The sequence below is a fragment of the Lonchura striata genome, chromosome 24 (assembly GCF_050655825.1).
Source record: "Lonchura striata isolate lonStrDom1 chromosome 24, ASM5065582v1, whole genome shotgun sequence".
Taxonomy (NCBI): Eukaryota; Metazoa; Chordata; class Aves; order Passeriformes; family Estrildidae; genus Lonchura; species Lonchura striata.
In genome coordinates, this window is record NC_140726.1 from 2,705,266 (window position 1) to 2,726,348 (window position 21,083).

General features: G+C 44.5%; 1 protein-coding gene across 4 annotated transcripts in view; it reads right to left on the reverse strand.

Moving 5' to 3' along the window:
• ZBTB44 (zinc finger and BTB domain containing 44) overlaps positions 1-20,876 on the reverse strand; it is a 37,122-nt gene extending 16,246 nt beyond the window's left edge. The window contains exons 1-3 of one of the 4 annotated variants that reach the window (XM_085560173.1): positions 20,729-20,821; positions 8,174-8,262; positions 2,257-3,326 (exon numbers count right to left, since the gene is read on the reverse strand). In XM_085560173.1, coding sequence (XP_085416299.1) covers positions 2,257-3,274 — 1,018 coding nt within the window. In that variant the 5' untranslated portion in view covers positions 3,275-3,326; positions 8,174-8,262; positions 20,729-20,821. Of the gene's footprint in view, positions 1-2,256; positions 3,327-8,173; positions 8,263-10,878; positions 19,361-20,728 lie in introns of those variants that run through there. The other 3 variants (XM_021525794.3, XM_085560174.1, XM_085560172.1) reach the window with 3 other exon arrangements.
• Between the last annotated feature and the right edge of the window lie 207 nt (positions 20,877-21,083).

Sequence of the window (21,083 nt, forward strand, 5' to 3'; positions counted from 1 at the left end):
TAATGATTTATTTATCAAGTCCCTGCTCCAGATATTTTATAATACATCTCCTTCTGTATTATAAAGTGCTTCCAAATATAATAAATTGCAAATGAACAATTCCTAGATTTCCCGAAGAGTGAATAAGAGCTTTTTGCAATATCAGAGAGAGGCAAGAATGTTTTTGTAAATGCACTATAAAACACTGAGATAAATATATGCAATTATATGAGGAAAATGTGTTCAGGGGAGAAAAAGCTGTACTTTAACAAATCTTGCTGTCTCCATTTGCTATTCTTACATTACTGCATAAAGCAATGCATTTTTGGGAGGTAAAAAGTGCTTTCTAGCTACAAAGTGTGCTGTATCATAACTGTGCTAAAAAGCAAGAACACTGTTTCCCTTTATAGCAAAACATGAATAAAAACCATTCTGAGGATGGTTATTATGCCAAGACCACTAAATATTAATTCAAACATATTCAAAGACAAAGAGCAGATTTGTACTTTAAAGATTTTTCCCTGGCACATTTTTCTTCTCTCTGCAGCTGTTTTAAGGCAGAACATGTTGTACTAAGAGCAATGACAGATATTTAAGTTTAAAAATTATAATCACTAAAGCCTGAAATTCTCTGCACCCTGCACACAAAACTACTCATCTGGGATCTGCAGTTTTCACCCAGTTTGTTCTTTAAGCTGCCTTGGTGCAATACTTATTTATATATTTATGATATCTATCACTTGATATGCTATTTTTAACATTCCCAAATCATTACTGCTTCTTGTTCTATTTTGTCGGTGATGATATAATTACTTTGATGAAATAATTTGCATCTCTTATCACGTGGCCCTGGCAAAGTCTTTCCATTCTGACTGCAATGAGTTAAAAACTGAATCAAAGAAAACCTGTTTTTGAACAAGGACCACTTTTCCTGGTGACTCCACAGCAAACAAATAGTTTCTTTTAGTTTTTAATTTATGCAATATTTTTGCAAACTACATTTAAAGATTTAGAGTTAAACTATAAGACATTAAGTCTGTTCCCCAGCAAAGCTAAACATCCTTGTCTCCAATAAAGAAAACATTTTCATTTGGAAAAAGCATTACAATCTAAAATATCAACATGTGAGCTATACAAACTGGACAACAATCCAGCAGCAAAGGATAGCATAAATGGGAAATATTTTCATTTCTTTTTAGTGAACAGTTTGGCACTGAGTGTGTATTGCAGCTCTGGAGGATCAGCCTGATCTCACTTTCTCCAGGGATGTCACAGTGCTGCAATGACCAAAGCAAATGAAAAATGCAGACTACAAGGCTACAACTCTTTACTGTGTTGTAGTTTATTTAATTCCTTAATGGGGGCAGCCTTTCACATACACATTATTTGAATGAAGCAGAGCAGTGCCTTTGCCATTCTTACAATCTTCAAACAGAACAGGCATTATTAAAAATCTTCCAGTAAACAAACTCTGCTGAGCACAGCTCAAGCCACTTGAGAGTAAAATAGCTGACTTGGGCAAAAATTTGATAATTAAATTAGAAATATTGCAAAAGCTCTATCTTCTGATTTACTAAAAGCCATTCAATGCATTCTGTGCAGAGGAAAAAAGGGATTATTCCAGTAACCTTTAAGTATTAGCTCTTAATAAAGAACAGCTTGCTATAAGATCCCAAAACTGGTTTCAAATTGTCTTTTATGGAAAAAAGATTTATCTCAGCAACAAGCAGCATTTGAAGAAGCAACTTGAGAATCAAATCCCACAGAAATGGAAAGATTCTCAATATTATGACTGTGTGGTTTTATTTTTGTCTGGGGCATTAAGATGACAGTGTTTCAGCACTTATTTTGCAAATCCTCTTACAAAGGCTCTCTGTCATGATTATACAAGATTTGATGTCTGATGCAAAGCACTATTCTAACCCTTTGTGGCTGCAGGCACAAGCTTTTCAAATCTGACGCTGCAGCTCAGATGAGATCGTGCCTTTTGGCACTAATGAAAGCAGAATTAAGTTTCCCCAGTCAGGCAACTAGAAGTAGAAAGGAGTTATCAACCTCTGCTGAATAAAGAGAGTTACCACAGGCTCACCATTCTCAGCTGCCTTCTGCAAAGTTACTTAAAAAACTCCAAGTTTATGTGTAACATTTCAAAAATCAGGGGGAAAAAAGGGAGTTTCACATAAGTAAAGCATGAAAACCCACGAGGCAGATTTCCTCCAACAAAGTCCCCAGTGCTCACGTGCCAGCTGGGATACGTAACTGCAGAAATGGTCATACCTATAGATGAAGACTGAGGGCTGATCAGGAGATCCTCCTGCACTTGCTCGCTCCCCGGAACCGTCTGCTGGTCACTCAGGGAGCTCTGGGATGCGCTCACAGGCTGCGACACCTCCTCGTGAACCTCCTCATCACTCAGCCTTTCCACCTTGACTCGCACGTCCTCCTCGATCACCAGCGGAGAACTGGCTTTGGTGCTCTCACAAGTCACATAATCCGCCATCCTCCTGCTGGACTCGGAGGGCCCAGGCATTTCCAAAGTCCTAGAGTTCTCCGCCTGCTTCACCTTTTCTGACTGAAGTCTTCGATCAATTCCAAAAGGAAAAGTCCAGGGAAAAGCTAAGGACGAGTCCACGGGCTGATTTCTGGACTCTGGGTAGGAAGTGGAAGGATTGAGCACTTGGGGGGAGCTGGTTTGTGTGTTGCACTTGAGGGGGCTCTCAGGAGACATGACGATGTAGCTTTTGCGCTTTCTCCGAGACTCCCGGCAAACGGGAATGGTTCTTTCCACCACGCTGCACTCGGAGGAGACGGGAGACAGGCTGCCGTCGCGGGAGGTGAAATTGCAGTTTGCACTGTTCTCCTGCCCTGCATCCAGCACCTTCTCCTGCTGGCTGTTGGGTGTATTCCATAAAATGCTGGACTTCATGAACTCCGAGCACGTGCTGGCCACGCTGAACATCTGCATGTAGCTGGCGGCGGCCAGCACGTCGATGATGTTCTCGGTGTTAATGGAGAGCGTGGCTGTGTACGCGTACTCCAGGAGGGGGATGAAGCCCGTCACCGTCACGTGGTGCAGGTCCAACACGCTCTTGCTCTCGTCCTCTGCTTGGCCAACGAGTTTGGAGCGGAAGAAGTCGCTGCAGGCGGCCAGAACCACCTTGTGCGCCCTGAAGATCTTGTCCTGGACGCGGATGGTGATGTCGCAGAAGTGGCCGTCGTTCCGGAGCATGTTCAGCTTCCCCAGCATCTCCTGACTGTGAGCAGGGGAGTTATGAGTGAATGTTTTAACACCCATTTTTAGATGGTTCTCTTAGCTTTCTTCCCACATATGACAGATCAAAGGTATCCTGAAATATAAAGAGGAAAACTGTCATTTCCATCTCTGAAAGTAAAAGTCAAGTGGATTCGTGATTGTAAGACTCTGTGCAAAGAAAATTCATCTGAATCCTCTAAGGCCAGGTCCCTCTAAGATCCAGACCGTGCAAGGGACTAACTCCACAGAAATGCAATTACTTGTAATTTTCATAATCACAGATAAAATTATTTGCAATCTAGCCCTACCACCTTCCATACATCTATTTATCTATATCTCCCTATACCTACAGGGGTATTTCTCCCTCTCTACATTCCTGCTATGCATACTCAAAATCAAATTCCCAACACAGTTCAAAAAAATGTTTGTAATACTAAAAAAAAGGCATTTTAAAAACTGTTATCTATGAAGAAACCTGTATTTTTATTTTCTTGGCCCAGAAAGCTATTGTTCACATTTCTTAAACCTGACAGAGTATTGAAAAGTCAGGTTGAGTCAACAAGGGTGCAGGAGTAAGCAAATCTCCCAGGGAAGGTATTTAATACCAGAAACACTTTAGAGAAACTACAGCATGAATTTTCAGAGGCCAGAGTTCAAACTACTAAACATAAAACAACAGTTGCCAATAGGTCTGATTTCCTGCTGTAGTGCAGGTATTGATTACCTAAAGCTGCTTTTAACAGTTTTAAACTAGGATCAGAATTTATTGAAAATTCCTTCACAAACACAATGCAATATAAACCTCAAAGGAAAGTTTAAATTTAAATCAAATAGACATAAACTGATTTTATGTACGAGATAAATAAAACAAGGAGGGCAACTTCTTTCTCCTGAAAAACACAAACCTGCCTTCTTGGGGACCAGTTCTCTCCATGTGGGAGCAAACTCAAATGTGTTTTGTGCAAGGTCTTGATGAGAATGTTTGACCCCTGGATTTCCCCAAAAATTTCAGAAACATTTCACTGTGAAGGGAACATAAACCACAGTGTTTTACCTGCTTAAGCCCCTTCCAAGCCTCCATGGAAGCTTTCTGTGTTGTACATGCCTCATACAATTAACACGACACAGAATTATCTCACTGGTTAAACATCAACATTAGTGGGTTTGATTCATTCCTGGAGTCAGCCAGCTTCTGCACATCATCCTGCTTTCCCTTCCATATAAATAACAAATTCCATGCTTGCAAATGGCTCACGTGGAGCTTCACAGAGCAACTGCAAGTGTGGAATAACTTACCCCAAATGTGACACATTGAAACAGCAGCTGTCACAGCCCACCTGGGCTACAGACATTTACACTTGGCAGCTTCTTGTTCCTGGGTTTTCACTTTTGATACTCAAACCTTGCAGACAGAGGAACCCTAACTGTTCAAGAGAACAGACTAACTAACACCTGATAATATATATAAAGTCTGGTGGAAACTGTAAGGGCTATTTGGGTTTAAAATGAAATTTCACACTGCTGCAGAGGAAGAAGTTAAGCACAAGCAAAACACTCCCTTCACTGAAAGAAAACGGATTGACCTCAAGAGGCATCTGAATATCCAGACTCTTTGTTCTCCAGCACGAATCAAATGAAAAACACATTTCATTGATCTCAGACCAACACACTACAGCAAAATCTTGTAACAGCATATTCAGAAATGGCCTTTGGATCCCCTTCCTTCTGAAATCCCGGGCACTGCAGCTGTTCCTTGGCACATCAGAAATCCACAACTGCTTGTGTTCAGCAGAAGCACAAGAAGAACACATTCACAAGGACTAGCCATGGAATAATTTGGTATTTAGAAATAGTACCAATACATCGATATAAACAAGGAGAAAAACCTCAGAGCAATCCTCCCAGTTCTTTCAGGCCCAAAAGACAAACCCATTTTCCTCTCTGTTCTTCTGAACAAGGAATGCTCAGCACTCCAGCCCCAAAGTGAGAGCTCGATTCTGCTGCCCTGCTCTGAACCATTCCTTATCCTGCTGCCCCCCTCCCGCTGCCTCTCCCCTCTTCTGGCTTCCTTTCCCCTTCTCCTTTCATCTTTTGCTTCCTTAACCTTGATCTGGTTACAGAATTTAGAATAAAATAGCGGAAGTCAGTGATGTGCAATAAATTGATTTAAATTTATTACAGGAGCAGTGTTCCTGCCATGAATGTGGGATATTGCTCTGTTAAATCACTTCTGTAAAATGACTTTCACCCTCATTGCACTGACACCTCCATTCAAACAAGTGGCTCCCACCCAGGTCTCTGTGTGAACAAGGAGCATGCACAAATGCTATTTTCAGGAAAATCCAAAGGGTCAGGCTGAGGAGGAGAAAAAATATCAGTTCCTTACAGTTAACGATGTAGTAAAAACATCAAATATTTTTAGAAGGTAATTTAAACAGTATGAAAGTATTTTGCACATGAAAAGATGAGTGTGCTAAAGCACAGCCAGGTTATACAATTGTTCAATCCTCTTTCCAACCTTTCAGTGGCACAAGGCACTTCGATAGCTGCACTCAATTCACAGTGACCTGAGAGGGTAAAGGGCTGCAACATTACAGCTTCAACCCAAGTCCATCATCTCTGTATTATCACCATTTCAAAATAGCACTTTGGCAGGTCTTATTTCCCATTTGGAGGCAGTCCCTGACAGCAGCTCTTGGATGCCACATCCAAGAACTAAATATACCCACGCCCTTGGGAATGCTGGGGTGGGGACAGCAAGGTGCACACCTAAACTAAGTGGTAAGTGGGCTGGAAAAGCTGTTAATTTTGGAGCCACAAACCATTCTCTAGGCAGGGACCAGGGTGGTATCACAGAGAGTGGGGCTCCTCCTCCCACAACACATTTCAAACCTCTCCAGAAACACAGCAAAATTCAAAGACACTTTCACAAGTTTTAAAAATACTCACAGTGGGACACTTCAGCCCATATTTAATGGGCTGTATTTAACTTTTTACACAGACGTTTACAGTTAGAGAGAATGGTTTTTCCAGTGTACATTCTCACCCTGGAAACATGTGAGAAATCACCATCTCAGATGCATCCCTGAACAAGGTGAGAATTCAAACGTGAGCACTTCAGGGCATCCAGAGCAAGGACAATTTTGTCCACTGTTAGCCAAAAGCAGTCTGAAGGGATGTGCTACTGTACCAAAGGCTTTGTATAATTAATTTGAAAATTAGTTGGTTTTTTTTAACTCCTAGGAGCACAAATGAAGACACGACCTTTAAGCAGTTTGGAGTAACTCAGCTCATTCTCACTGTTTCAAGGCTACTGAAATGCAAGTTTTAGCAACAGCTACCAGGGCACATACACTGTTTGGGGATTCAACAGGTGTCAAGTTTCCGAGCTTAGAAACAGCAAAGATGAAACTGTACACTGTAAGTGTAATGTTATAATGTAATGAAACTGTGAATGGAAATGAAACTGTATTGGAATTCAAAAATATTGCTTATGCAACCTATCTACTTCCATGTACACAAAATTTAGCTCCTTATTCACCTGCTTCCTAATGTTATGGCTCAAATAATTGGGCATGAAACATGGTATCTATTTTAGAAGAGTCAGTGAATCAAACTCAGGGTCCTGTCTGCATTCAGTTTCTCACTTACTCACATCATTACAAAACAAATGTCACTTTTAGCACCACAAAACCACCACCCTACCTTTAGCCTCTCTATCCTGATCTGTGGCAATTTACAGCACGAAAACACCAACTTTTTCTGAGCACTGAAACCAACAGACTGTATTCCACTTTGTAGCCACATAAGTCCTGAAAACAATTAGGAGATTCCCACTCTGGTGCTCACCAAGCTCTCAGATACATTAATCCAACTGTGAGCCCATGGTGTAAATCAGGTTATTGGCTAGTTTTTTATATTATTATTTACTTTTAATGCCGATCATTCCTTGGGCACTGGTTAGAGCAGCAGAGTAAAGACAGATCTTTCACGGGGATAAACATGTGACCTGGAGCATTTTATCTGTCATCTCACTGCAGTACACAGGTACCAGCACCCCTCACATCCTCAAATCAGCTGGTTAGTATAATTAAGTATAATTAAGTTCATAATTGAATCAGAACTACTGCTTCAATCAGAACTAACTACAAGTCTGCTATTTCTATTTCTATCTCTATCTAAACACACATCTGTTTTCCCAACAGCAGCTGGCCTAATATCTCCACAATGAATCTTGTCCTGGTTCACTTCACAAAACTGCTGGCTAGAGCTACCACACCATCCTCGTTTTAAATCAATCAACAGCATTTTCTAAACTTTATTTGAAATCATATCTTATCTCAGGTTAGTGAACCTAGTTTGACCTCAACCCAGCACTGCCAAGCCTGACAGTATTCATGTAGACGAGGCAAACAGAGGTTTCTGTGCTCAAAATGACATCAGCGTGGCATTCACTTTGGAGCCCTGGAATCCCTGGAATGCAAACCTGTAACCTTTGGCTGCAGTGGATGAGTGGACCAGGGAAATGACCCATTCTGGGAAGTATGCTGGGCTTGAGAACTTCAATTTCCTCCAGGACAGCAGATTCCAAACTGTGAGTGCACAAAGGAGCCAGTGTTCAGGAGCTACTGCACAAACCCTGTTATGTTAAACATGAAAGAGATGCCAAGCTCCAGCCTGGACTGGGGTGAGGTGATGGCACAGCCTGCAAACCATGGGGAGCACTCAGTGCTGGGCTTGACTCACTCCTTGGTCTCTCAGTCCAGCAACCAGACTCTGACTGTCCAAGCCATCTCACTGAAATATCCCAAGCACTGACATTGCCTCTCTGTCCCTTTCCTCACAGCTTCTCAGAAGAGAACAATTTTCAGGCATTTTCTGTTTTTTTTTTTTTTAAAGAGTTTGGAGGTGTTTTGTTCTAGGCTAGGGCTCAAGCTGTACCTTGAACACTCACTTCCCTGGGAGGATCTCTCTGCCCACCAAGAGTGGCTGACGACAGGTAAGGAACTCCAGAGAACTTCACTTGGGAGCTGGAATGGAAGAGAAATTTCACCTAACAAACTGAAAGCTGAAATACTACAACCCACCTATTTATTGTTAGCAGTTAATACTCCCCTTCACTGTAGAAGGCATATAAAGAGTGTGTTGTGCTTTCCCAATGTACTCCAAAAATACTGCACTTCACAAGACCATGTATTTTGTAAAGACTGGGGTTTTGGCACACCACTGTTGGCAAGTTCATGTGCCAGAGCTGTTGAGGCCAGTGACTTCATGACCATTAGTGTTGCTCACAGAAAGCATTTGCTGGGTGCTCTGTACTCACTCCCTAGCCTGCTTCTTTGTTCCACACATAATTTTTATCTTTTTCTTTTTTTTTACTTTCCAGGGATGCTACAATGGCAAATTGGTTCATAAGCAGCCAACTTCTTCCTCTGAAAAAACTCCTTGCAAAGGGACTTTCCAAATTCTAGAATTTAGATCTTCCTAAATGTTAGATACAGCCCAGCAGAAGCTGCTGCTGAAAGGTGGCAGGCAGTACTCCAGAACCAGACTTCAGCTCCATGAGGGAGACTAATACACTATCAGGAAGCAGCCATGGTTCAAACTGATCCAGGTCAATGTAAATAACCTACATAATTATCAGAGGCTCTGAATGTTTATCACTCCCAGAAAATGACAATAAGCTACTCTCATTCCCCAATTTTAAATGGATTTGTAAACATTTAGGTAAGTTTCTCATGAGTGCTGTAAGAGCTGAGGTTTACAAAGTCAACACACCGAGGCTGCAACTCTTCACAAAAAATTGCTGAGAAGATTTGCCCATCTGGAAATCCTAAGCTGTGACAGGGCCTACCACCATTTTTGGTAGCAACCAAGGTAAAGCTCTTCAGGGCAGGGAAGAGATCAGGGCAAAAGCACACAGTATTTCTTTACTGCAAGTCCTCCAACAGACCAGGCAGGAACAGTGTTTCTCTGCAAAGGACAAGGTGAAAAGCATCCAGCAGCTCTTCCAAAATAATTACCCAGGAAAAGGGCAGGCCCAGAGTGTCCATGAAATACGTGTTTGGTATTCCTAACAGATCTCTGCAGTTTCCCCCAAATTAAACCCTGCAATAATAGCAAACAAAAGCTTTGACTGTAGCATGGCACAAGGAGAAAGCAGATGTGTGCAGCCATGGCAAAGCCCCAGCTCACAGCTACAGCTCTGACTCACGCTGTCACTGCTATCAAAAACATTAATCTTTCATGGGGATAGGAAAAAACTGACTCAGATCATGGAAAAATGCATTTGCATGATGCAAATCTAGTAGGTGCATTTTAATTCCCAGGGCTGGTGAAGGCATTGAGACAAGTAGTGGGGTGCCAAACCCATCAATTTGCTCTACAGAATGGTTTTATTGTACAGTGGAGATGGGATGTCAGCTGCAACAGAACACTTCTGAAAGGATAAAATTAGAAAACATTTACATACACATTTTAAGGGAACAGTACCAACAGACTTTCCCCAAGCAGAAGAGCACAGATTATCTTAGACTGGTTTGCATGAGTGAACTTCAGCTGAGTGTTGGATCCGGGAGCTCGCACCCCTCCTCTTGGAGGTGCCAAGGCTCCCAGCCACTCATCACCCCTGCAATTTATCACTCAAAACCAGCCTCTGCTTTTGGCAACAATGCCTTAATCACTGTTAGCTTTTTGGTGAAAGTTTATCTAATTAACTTTGCAATGCGTATTCCTACACAAGAGAGAGCAAAACATCTCCCTACTCTGGCATTCTGTTTTAATTCTTACCAGCAGCAAGGTGTGAGATATGGTCAGACACTGCAGCATCCCTGCAATCCACTTCTACACCTTCCTGGTATTTGATTTTAACTTCCCTTGCCAAAAGATGGACAACCAACACCTTAGCATGTCCTTCCTATTCCTCTGTGCTTTTGCAGATTTTTTTATTTTTACACCATGGATATTAAGCACAATGGCTGCTGTTAAAGCAATATGAACTAAGAACAAATCAGAAATATTTACTTAATTCCAAATATCTCAGTTGTCCTCATTCAAAACTATAAAATTAAAAAAAAAAAAAGGTTTAGTTTCCAAAGTGAGATGACCAAAGTCTTCCTCATGTCACAAGACTGTCTGAACATATGAAAGTCAAAAAAAACAAACCCCAAAACATCTACTGTGATGAAAAAGAGGTATATGTGTGTCTACTGCTTTTATTTTAGAATATTGAAACCAACACAAACATATCAGAGAACTGTTGCTTCTGTACTGTGAGGTCACAGCAAAGGAAGAGCTGAAAACCATTAGTTAAACCATCACTATTTTTCAGGAGTTGCTGTTTCTACATTTAAGGTGAAGCACAATGTGTTTTAGAGATTTTTGTTTGTTTTCCTGACTTGTCATTTGCATGGGAATTAAGTTGGATGTAAAAATTCAGCAGTTGTGCTCTGACAGTGTGAGAGGAGATTTTAAAGAGAGCCTGTGTGGGCTGATAGGAGAATTACAGCCTGCAGAGAGCCCAGCACACGGCACAGGATGGGAATGTGCACACCCAAACCAAGCCAAGCCAAACCTGCTGATCAAAGGGGTCCCACAAACCTTCAGAAACTTTCCAATGACAGAACAGAACATGGCACAGAACTTACCTATTTGGACTGATGCATCTTCCAGAGTGTTTCTGCAGAGTGTATCTGTTTGAAAGCCCCAGGCATGTCCTGGAACTCAGAGTGGAGCTCTCCCATCTGGCAGAATTAAGCACTCATCTGTCTGACTATAATAATTACAGATTCCAAGGCCACATTCATTAACTTCACCAGCAGCCACATACTTGCAGCAGACTCCCATGCAGCTCTGGCTTGTCATTTCCTCATGAAAATGACACTTCTACATTTATTCTTGTCCCCTATCAACCCTTATATATGTGGCCTACAGGAAGGGGCCTGCAGGACTTTCTCCTGTCTGACCTCAAATTGGCAGCAGAGTTTAATTCTACTTCAATTCCCTCTTTTTAATTTTTATGGCAGGAATTGCACATCAGTTATGTCTCAGGAAAATGCGAGTTGTGCTCACTGCAGCTGATGGACTCACAGCTGCCATGAAGCAGGTCTAGAGTGAAAACAGATAAATGGAGACATTATTGACTGCAGAAATGTCACAGGGCTGGAAGTTAAGTTGTCCATAGTGAAGTTTCAACTGCTAAATGCTCCCACTGGCTTCAGAGCAATGGAAATTCATCTGCACAGCTCTGTAAATGGCCGTGGCTGATCACAGACCCTCCTGAGTGATGGGAAAAGCTGTGAGCTGGCAAGAGCTTGTAATCCAAACGCTTGGGAATCCCTGACAGCCAACCTGGAGCACTGAACGTAGGCACTGAGTGTGCTGGATTAATGCAGCAAGATTAAAGCACAGCTACAACTCCTGGAGCAGATAAAACTTGCAGATTAAATGTCATGTTGTAGGTGTGTAAAACATGTTGGCGCTCCTTTCATTAGAAGCCAGTCTAAAAGTGTTTCCATTAGATGCTGCTGTGATTAAATAGTGATACTTTAATTCCCAGGGAAAAGGTGTCAGTGAACCAGGAGAAGAGGCAGGACTGTTCAAAGACTGCCTCATTTTGTGGTGCACACCTGCAAATAAGCTTGGCAACATTAGCACTATGATAATTTCATCTCTCAAATATTTAATGTACAAGGTCTGATTATTAAAAAATATAGAGCTGTTTTCATCTCTCAAAGATACATGATTGCAGGTGTTTGTATACAAGTGCACAAATCCAGTCAATGAAAACAAACTGAAGAAAAAAAGAATGAAGAATAAGAAAACAAACAGAAATTGGGATACCACCTGTGTTTACTGAAGTTAGTGTCTCAAGCTGAATTGATAATGTATTTTTCAGAGAGAGGAAAAGCCAGCTATGATGAGAACTTCATTAAATGTTTGACTAACATGACAAATAGAGCTGTTAGTGCAAACACACAGATGAACAGACAAACTGAAGGTAAAGAGCCAGCTGAAAGAAATTCATGTACTTGGATAACAGATTAAAAGAATTCACCTATGGAGTGCCTTAAGAACTCATTTCAGCAAAGACCTCCAAGACACTGGCTCAGAAAATGCTGATCAAAAGGTTAAGGTGTACCATCAGCACCACACACAAAAACAAATGACTGAGAACTGGAATCCCAGGAACAGAACTCATGGGAAATCCAAGAGTATGAATTTAACATTTGGCACAATACATTAGGGATCTAGAACAAACTTGGGCCGTGAACTGGAAGCTCATGGGTTAACAGTGACTTTGGAGTAAGATCTCCATACTGTTAAATTAAATTTACAGCTAAGTAAAAGGCACACAGAACACCAGCCTACTGCAATGCCTCATTTCTTGCCCAGTTTTTGTCAATATCTATTTTAACCTCCTGAAAGAGTCTCAAGAAGGGGGTCTTGGTGTATTTTTCTTCTCTGTGCAGCTGTCCCTTAACGTGTCTGCAAAGTAAACTGTGCTTAGATCTTCTCAGAGCATCTTCCTTTACAATTTTTCAGCAGGGACACTGGAGCAGCCAGAACTGACAGGGAACACATCGAGGGCACTGAGCAGCACAACAGCTCTTAAGCTCAGCATCTAATTAAAAGCAGAGATTACAATAATCAGGGCAGGACAGCAGTGCCTGCTGTATGTAAACTGATCTGACGCCACACACTGCTTTTCTGCAACAGTAAGATGTTTCCTAAGATCATTTACAGATAGAGAAAGAAGATATATGTCCTTTTTTTAAGACTTTCTGCCTTTCTACATAACTGAAATTTGCTGGCTCCAACAAAACCCATGTTTCATGCAACAGTGATACTCTGAAATAAGATTTATCTGGGGAGAATTGCCTTGTTTTCCTCAGCCATGACAGGTTTTTGAGTTTTGGTGTGATCATTTGAAGTCATCACTTCTGGAGAACAGAATGTTACCATTCACTACTTCAAAGGGCCCAGATTTAACTTGTTGCTTTTTTGAAGCTGCAGCATAGTGCAGAAAGTTTATGTGCCTAATATAGCTTTCACATGGTTGAATAAGCAAACCAGATAAATGCCACCTTCCCCAGCCTCTGGTGCTTTAAACTCTGCATTGTAGGAATCTCACGTTAGCATTCCTTACAGCACATAAAAGCAATTTTCTGACAGCACTTAAAACTGAGGCTTGTTTAACAATATGAGCAGGAACTGTGAAAACGTCTTGTTCCACACTGAACTACCTTCATTCTCATAATAAAAATTAATGTGTGAACTTCACTAGACAGTGCTTTGGAATACTTCACAGCAACCTGTACTTTTGGTTTTCACCAATTCCCCAAAAAACCACATGATCAAACTACTAAATGTGCCATCAATATATGAAACAAATCTCCACTTCTCTATTTTTGGGGGGATTTTTTTGGTAGAATAAAAGCAACAAGTGAACTGAGTCCTCATCACAACCTTATGCAGGGAAGTGCCTCAGAATGTAATCAGCTTACAGTGAATGGGTTGATGTGTTACAGCCCTAAGGCACACATTCAGATTTAACCACGCTTTCCATGGCACTCTTCATGCATAATTTTTATGGGATCTCAGCAACTTTTTTGTACTTTTGCTTCATGCAAATTCAGGTTAAGTTTTTCCCGAATTTCTTAGTGTAGAGAAGCTGTTAGATGACCATTTCCCACTTTGTAATAAAAAGCGAGGCTGCAGTTTTATAGTCCTTGGTCTTTAACAACAGTACAAAACCCCCCAGTTTAATATTAGATTTTCTAAGTACTGCAAATGGCCAAAAAATGTCCATATATTACTTTCATTTGCACGTGGCAGCAACTGCAGCAACCTGTTAATTTAAACTAATTCCAAAAAACTATTTTTTCTTGTTTTACCATGGCTACCCACAGCATTTGAGCCTTCACTTTCAGAAGCTCTGCAAGCATATCAACAAGAAGTCAGGAAAAACACACATGAAGACTACCCAAGCCAGCCTCCCAGATTAGTCACAAAAGCAAAAATCTCCAACTCCTTTCTGGTGATGGCATGTGGAAGAAATAGCAGGAAAAATGGCACAGCAAAGCAGTATGGCTCAAGATTGTTTTGGTAGCACTACTCCTCTGGATCCCTGAAAGAGTCAAAAACACAAAAATAACAAAACTCTCCTATCTGTTGGTCCCTACACATTATTTTTCCCTCCCTCCAAGGCAAAATCAGGGGTGCATTACACAAAAAGTGCAGAGTCCCTCCTCTCCACTATCCCAAACCATGCCTCCCACCCCACTGTGCTCCCTCCTGACCCTGGAAACCACTCTCCCTTGTCTCCTCATTTGACAGAAATAAGAGACTGGAAGGCACACCACAAACAGTAGGTTTGTCACAACCAAATTTGGCTAAGTGCTAGTTTTTACTAGTTCAGCACAAAGCTTACCTGTCAACTGACTGGTTGTTTGAAATATTCAGGCTTATTACACAAAATGACAGCTTTTCTCTCCCACTTTTATTCCAGGAAGCATTACACTCTAATGAAATCCACATTAACTATAATAAATGATTTTTTCTGAAGGGCAGTGCATATCTGAACTCTCCCTGAAGCACAGCAGCCCTATAAACACCCCCAGTGCTGGAAGCAACACTGAAGAAAAAGCTCAGTAAAGAGCAGAAGGAAAGATCAAGGCAAAGTCTCACATCCTGTGTGATCCGAGGAGGAGAACAGGCACTGCTAATCCAGCCAGCATGGACTGCTGCCAGCTGCCAAGGTGTCACAGACACATCAACAACAGCCACCTTCCCAACGGAAGCAGCTAGAAAGAATCCTCAACAAGTTCAAGCAAGGCAGGAATGTGGTTGTGTCATCACCCTTTCAGCACTACGTGTACCTTGATTTTCCTAATGACTCATTTATGCAGATAAATGCCTAAAAGGAGTTCTTTTTGGCTTCAAAACCTAAAAGTGCTTGTATTTATCCACAAATCACGTTATCAGGTGAGCAGCTACTCCAGAGGCTGGAGCTGCCTGCCCTTGTATGGCCAAAGCTGGCCTGGCAGAACCATATCCACGGTTCATGCTGGGCATAAGGGGAGTTTTGTGAGGTTTTTTTAAAACTCCAGCATATTTACTAACATTTTACAGAAACTTCTGACAGCAGGTTTTCAAAACAGGGGTATTTATCCACTTGAAAAAACCAAAACAAGACGTTGAAAGAAAGCTGCAGGAACTGTCAGACCACAGAGCTTTAACACTGTCAGTATCTGTCCCCAACAAGGGAGCAATGTGTCCCTTAACCCAGCAGTTACTCCCAAACCCACGAGTAATTTCTGGGGCTCTCAGCTCTCCATAGGACACGGCACATTCATGCTTCCAATGCCTTCCAACTTAACTCTGGCAAGTATCCACCACAACTGTAGTTTTTTCCATAATGCTCTCTTGGTAATATCCAAATACAAAATGCCTTATCAACGGCCATCTGTAGCTGTATTTATAAACTAAGATCTTCTTCAGTATCTGTATTTCCACTACAATATCTCTCACTGTGATTACTGAGTTCATTCGCACTTTGAACAGAAAACATTACACATAGTAAATGTTTATAATATTATCACAGAGGAGCTACAAAGTATCCCTTTATTAGAAAGCACGTCTCCCTTTATTCAGTCTTCTTGGGTAAAGCAAGCAAACAAATGTGGCCAAATCACCTCAAAACAATAGCAGAGCTCAAAGAAAAAAAAAAAAAACAAGTGATGTAGAGCTGCCTCTGCAGACAGATGTACTAAACAGACTGGGACAATGCAGCTTGGAAAAGAATCCAAAGAGAGAAAACTGAGACCTCTAAAATTACAAATGAGGTGCTGATGCAAAAAAGATTCTTTATTCTTTCTCGTACTACAAAAAGTACGAGGGATTCAATGAGATTATAGTTTAAAAAGAAGCAAAATGCCCCAGAAGCCAGGTATTATTTTTGTACAAGTTGAGGGATTCATCACAGGGTGTTCTGTGGAAGCTCCAGGTATAAACTGTTGGAAATGTTTTGGCAATTCCCTCAAGGACAGGCCCTACAGGCACTGCCAGCACAGACCCCTTGCTCCGGCCACTCGAAACCCGGAGCTGGGGATGGTGCCTGAGCTGCCTGGGCTTGCTGCTGCACTCTCCCCTAATGATTTACTCTGGCCACTGTCACAGACCACATGCTGAGCCCAGGACACTTTCTGCAGCACTTATTATCCCATCCTTCACATGCTCTGCTAAATCTACTCATGTGAAATAATTATTTCCCCAGCTCTAAAGCAGAACGCATTAAGAACACACTATTTACAAATAATGCACAGTTTAAGTCACTTCCTTAACTTGATTAAATGGAATGTAAGAATTGAATGAAATGCTGAGCGTTTACATTTCCTGACACCCCATTTTATCAGGTTTGCAGCTCATTTCCTACCACCACCATTTCATTTCAGCACCTTGCACAAAGCAATCCTAGACACCTGCTTTCATCCAGTGAAACCATTAGAAGAATCAATTTGCTCTCCAAGGCAAGGAGAGTGATGGACTCCTGTGTTTACTTAGCAATAAGCACACAACTATTTAATTAGATGTAGATGCTGGAAACTGCATCTTTGAAGCAACAGCCACTGCCAGAGAATGAAGCATTTCAATTTGTTGCATAAATCAATGTTTTCAGTAGGTTTTTTTCTGCTTGTAACTGCTGACTTCCATATGGAAAGAGTGTCACAGGTAGAGGCACATCTCCCACCCAGTTTGGCTCCTGCACCCTCCCACAACACTTCTTGGAAGAAACAAGCAATTAAGTTGCTGCCCCTTCTCAGCCACAGCGATTCCAAGATTGATGTCGTATTTCAAGCGACAGACTGTGAACACGCTCTGCAACCGTGGCATTTAATTTAGAAGTCGGCACTTGACACATTGAAGTATTTGGAATTCCTGAAGTCTGGCTGTCTGCACAGTTGCATAATTTGAGCAGGGATAACCTACTTATAACCGGGAGAGGGAGAAGAATGTCAACAGACAATCCTTTCTACGTCAGGGGACATCTCCTTCCTCGTCACAGGCCAGCAAAAGCACCACTGCTTTCTCACAGGTTTATTTTCTTTTTCTTTCAGCTAGTGGATTATAATTCCTAAAAGGAGTGAAGCTAACATATATCACCAGACACTCTCCTAGGAACATACTCAGATGTTCTCAAAGCTCACTGAAAAACAAGTTTAGCAGATATAATGGATGAGGCCAGTGAAAATATTGTGAAATATCCCATACAAGTGTGAAGGACCCAAGACTTGATGCTGGCCACACAAACACCTCACCAGGCACAAGCAACACAGAAAGACCATAAAGATACAAAATCTCCTTCCAGCAAGTCATGGGATACAACCAAACCCAAGGTCTGGGTGGCTGTTCAGCCTGGGACGGGGGAGCTGTTTTGCTTTTGATCCTCCTGGCAAACAGCTGGGCAGACCCTCGGAGCAGCACAGTTCTCCAGGGACACTGCAGAATGAAAGCACCCCTTTGGAAAGTGCCAGAGTTCATGATTTACCTCCTGTTGCAACAAACATGGCAAGGATTCAGTTTCACCCTCTGACTACTCCTCTTACGTACTGCAGAGGAATATGTAAGGACAGTCTCTCCCCGCCAAACCTCACAGTCAGAGAGGCAGGAATTCTCTCACAAAAGCAGGGCAAAACCTCCCAGGCATGATCCTTCCTCAGCATCCATGCATCATCCACCTGGGGAGACTAAAGTGGGGCTGGAAATTCCCTTCCCATGGAAAGAGACTGCTTGGAGAGTAAGCACCAATTAAAGCTTTGGATTAAAACCAGCTGTTTAAATAGAAGTAGTCCCAAGGGAGAGGCTCTTAGAGCATTGTAACTGGTTCCTGGAATAAACAGCTGGACATCAATGGAGGCAATTACACTGGGAGAGCTGTGTCTGAGCTGCCAGGTTCAGCTTCACCTCCTTCAATAGCTGCACTTAAACCCAGGCAAGGTCTCCAGGCTCATCACACCTTGGCTCTGCATCAGTGTAGACATCAAGCTGCAGCAGGAGACCTCGAGGGCAGAAGAAAAGCATACCCAATTCCCTGAAAGACTCCTGGGTGCTGGTCTGTGACCTGCCTGCACAGGACTCATTCCCACTCAGCATCACCCTGCAGGGTCCAGAGAGCAGGGCCACATGTGACAAAGAACCACCAGCTCATCTATGGAAACGTCCAGCTTGGAGCCAGGGATCAGCTCAGCAGTGAACTGGGTGACCTCTACCTCAGTAGGAGCTGCCATGTGGATACCCTGGTGAACACACCCCAAGAATAAGTAAAATAAAAATTCTAAAAAGGGAAAGGAAAGGCCTTGTATCAGGCAGAAGCACAGAAGGAAAGCAGGGTAAACATGTGGCTAAGAAAACTGAGAAACTTCCCACGAGTGTGGGAAACCCAGAGTATCAGGTGAGGACAGTAATGATTCTAGAAACATCCCAAAATGGTTTGGGTTGGAAGGGACCTTAAAGATCACGTCCAACTCCCCTGCCATAGGCAGGGACACCTTCCATTAGCCCAGGCTGCTCCAAGGCCTGTCCAGCCTGGCCTGGAATGGTCCCAGGGATCCAGGGCCAGCCACAGCTTCTCTGGGCACCCTGTGCCAGGGCCTCAGCACCCTCCCTGGGAAGAATTTATTCCCAATATCCCATCTAAGCGTGCCCTCCATCATCTGAAGCCATTCCCCCTTGTCCCGTCACTCCATCGCTTTGTCTAAGTCACTCTCCTGCTTGCCTGGAAACTCTTCAGGCACTGGAAGGGGCTCTACGGTCTCAGAAAAAAATCCCACAGTGGACATATGATGCATATGACCAGAAAAATCGAGAAAGTGATGGTATTTTAGACTCATGGGATGTGCTAACACCTAGGAAGTGCACACACTACTTGATTTTAATCTGCTGGACTGCTCAAAAAAAACCCCTCAAAGTCAAAGTACAAACCAAGGTAGGCTTAACCTGAGTCTCCCACTGCAGGGCCCAGGAGGGAAAAGGGGAAGTTTCAGCCATGGAAGATGTAACAGGCAAGGACCAGAGATGGGGACAGGGCTGACCTCCCTGGCACGTGCAGCAGGGAGGTGATGAGAGCAAGCACGAGAACAGCTGGCACCTGGCATCTGTGGGAACATCCAAGATGTGAAAGGACACAGGCTGGAAACCTCCACATGCATGAGGAATGCCTGCCTGCAGCAAGGCTGCTGGCCTGCACCTTCCCTGAGGGGTGCCAACACCCCCAGGGCGGGCTGCAGTGGGCAGGATAGCCCTGGTGAGGCTATGGTTGAGGAAGATAGCCCTGATAGCCCTGGTGAGTGTGGAGGAGGAGCCACACAGCCCTCAGCAGCGGGCAGAGGAGCTGGGCTGCAGCACTCATCCCTTAGGCTCTGCAGGAGGATGTGTCTTTGTGGGTGGGGAAAACCTCAGCAGCTTTTGCAGCCAGGCAGGAGCCCCCTGAGGTGTGGGATTTAACAGGCTGTGCTGGTCAAGCAGCGAGTTCATGCCATGGAAACAGGTAGAGCAGATTTTGGGAGGCACCAGTACCCTGTGTGTGTGTTAAAAGAGACAACAGGCTTTTGGCAAGCAAGAACCAGATGATACACTCCCAAAATCTGCTGATTATGTTTATATAGGAAAATGACTCTGGAGAGATGGAAGGAGAGCAGAAAAGCACGAAGCAGTTGCTGGCAGATGAGCACTGTGGCACCCTCACGGTGCATGGACACAGAGGCAGCGCAGCAGACCCTGGCAGATGGACGCTAAGGAATACGCAGAAGGGGCTGTTGTAGGGAAAAAAACAAACAACAACAAAGGGACAGAAGCGCTGCCTCACGACTAGTGGGAATCCCTCTATTTCCTCCCATAAGCCAGCACTGGAGGCAGCAGGTATCCCGTTGGGATGCAGGAAACAACACAACTTCCCCCCCACCCCAGCCCTCGGAACTCCAGGTTCGCGTTGTGCCCGCAGGCTTCGGCAGCGCTGCGGCTCCCCCGGGGCAGGGACAGCCCGGAGGGGACAACACCGGCACCGGGACACCCCGGGCACGGGACACCCCCAAACAACGGAGCGCGGGGCAGGGGACATCCCAGAGGGAGGTGATGCCCCAAAGCAGCGGCAGGAGGGACAGGGGACACCCCCGCAGGGAGGTGACACCCCCAAACACCGGCACCGGAGCCGCCCCCGCCGCGGGAACCCTCGGAGCGGCGCGGGGCTGAGCCGGCCCCGCGGGAGGGGGACACACCGGCTGTGCACCGCGCAATGGGATCCCCCGGGGGGGAGAGCGCGGCCCCGGGGCCGCGGGGCACGGACGGGAAACACGAGGGGAGGGACGGGACGGGTCCGAAAGGGAGGGAGAGGGGCCGGAGCCGGTTCCCCCCCGCCCCCCGCCCCCGAGGGGCACCAGCGGCCGCCGCGCCACCGACCGGCCCCCTCCCGCTCCAGGCCCGGCCGCGCTCCCCGGTTACCTGCGGGCGGTCGGTGAGGCCGGGCCGCTATCTGGGGGCCATGGCGGCGGGGCCGGGAGGCGGCGGGACGAGCGGGATGCTGTGGGGGGGGCGGAGGCCGCCGCCTCCCCCTCAGGCGGCGCGCGGGAAACCCGGGGGAGGGGGGGGCGGGGGGGGGGGGAGCGGGGGGCGCGCGACCCCCCCGCGCGGCGGGGCGTGAGGGGCGCGCGCGCGGCGCGGGCACGCGGGGGGGGGCGCGGGGGGGGGGCGGGGGGGGCGGGGGGAGCGCGCGCGCCTCCGTCCGAGCTCCCGCGCGCGCCGCCCGGGCACTTTGTTTGTGTCCCACAATGCACCGCGAGCGGCGGCGGCGGCGGCG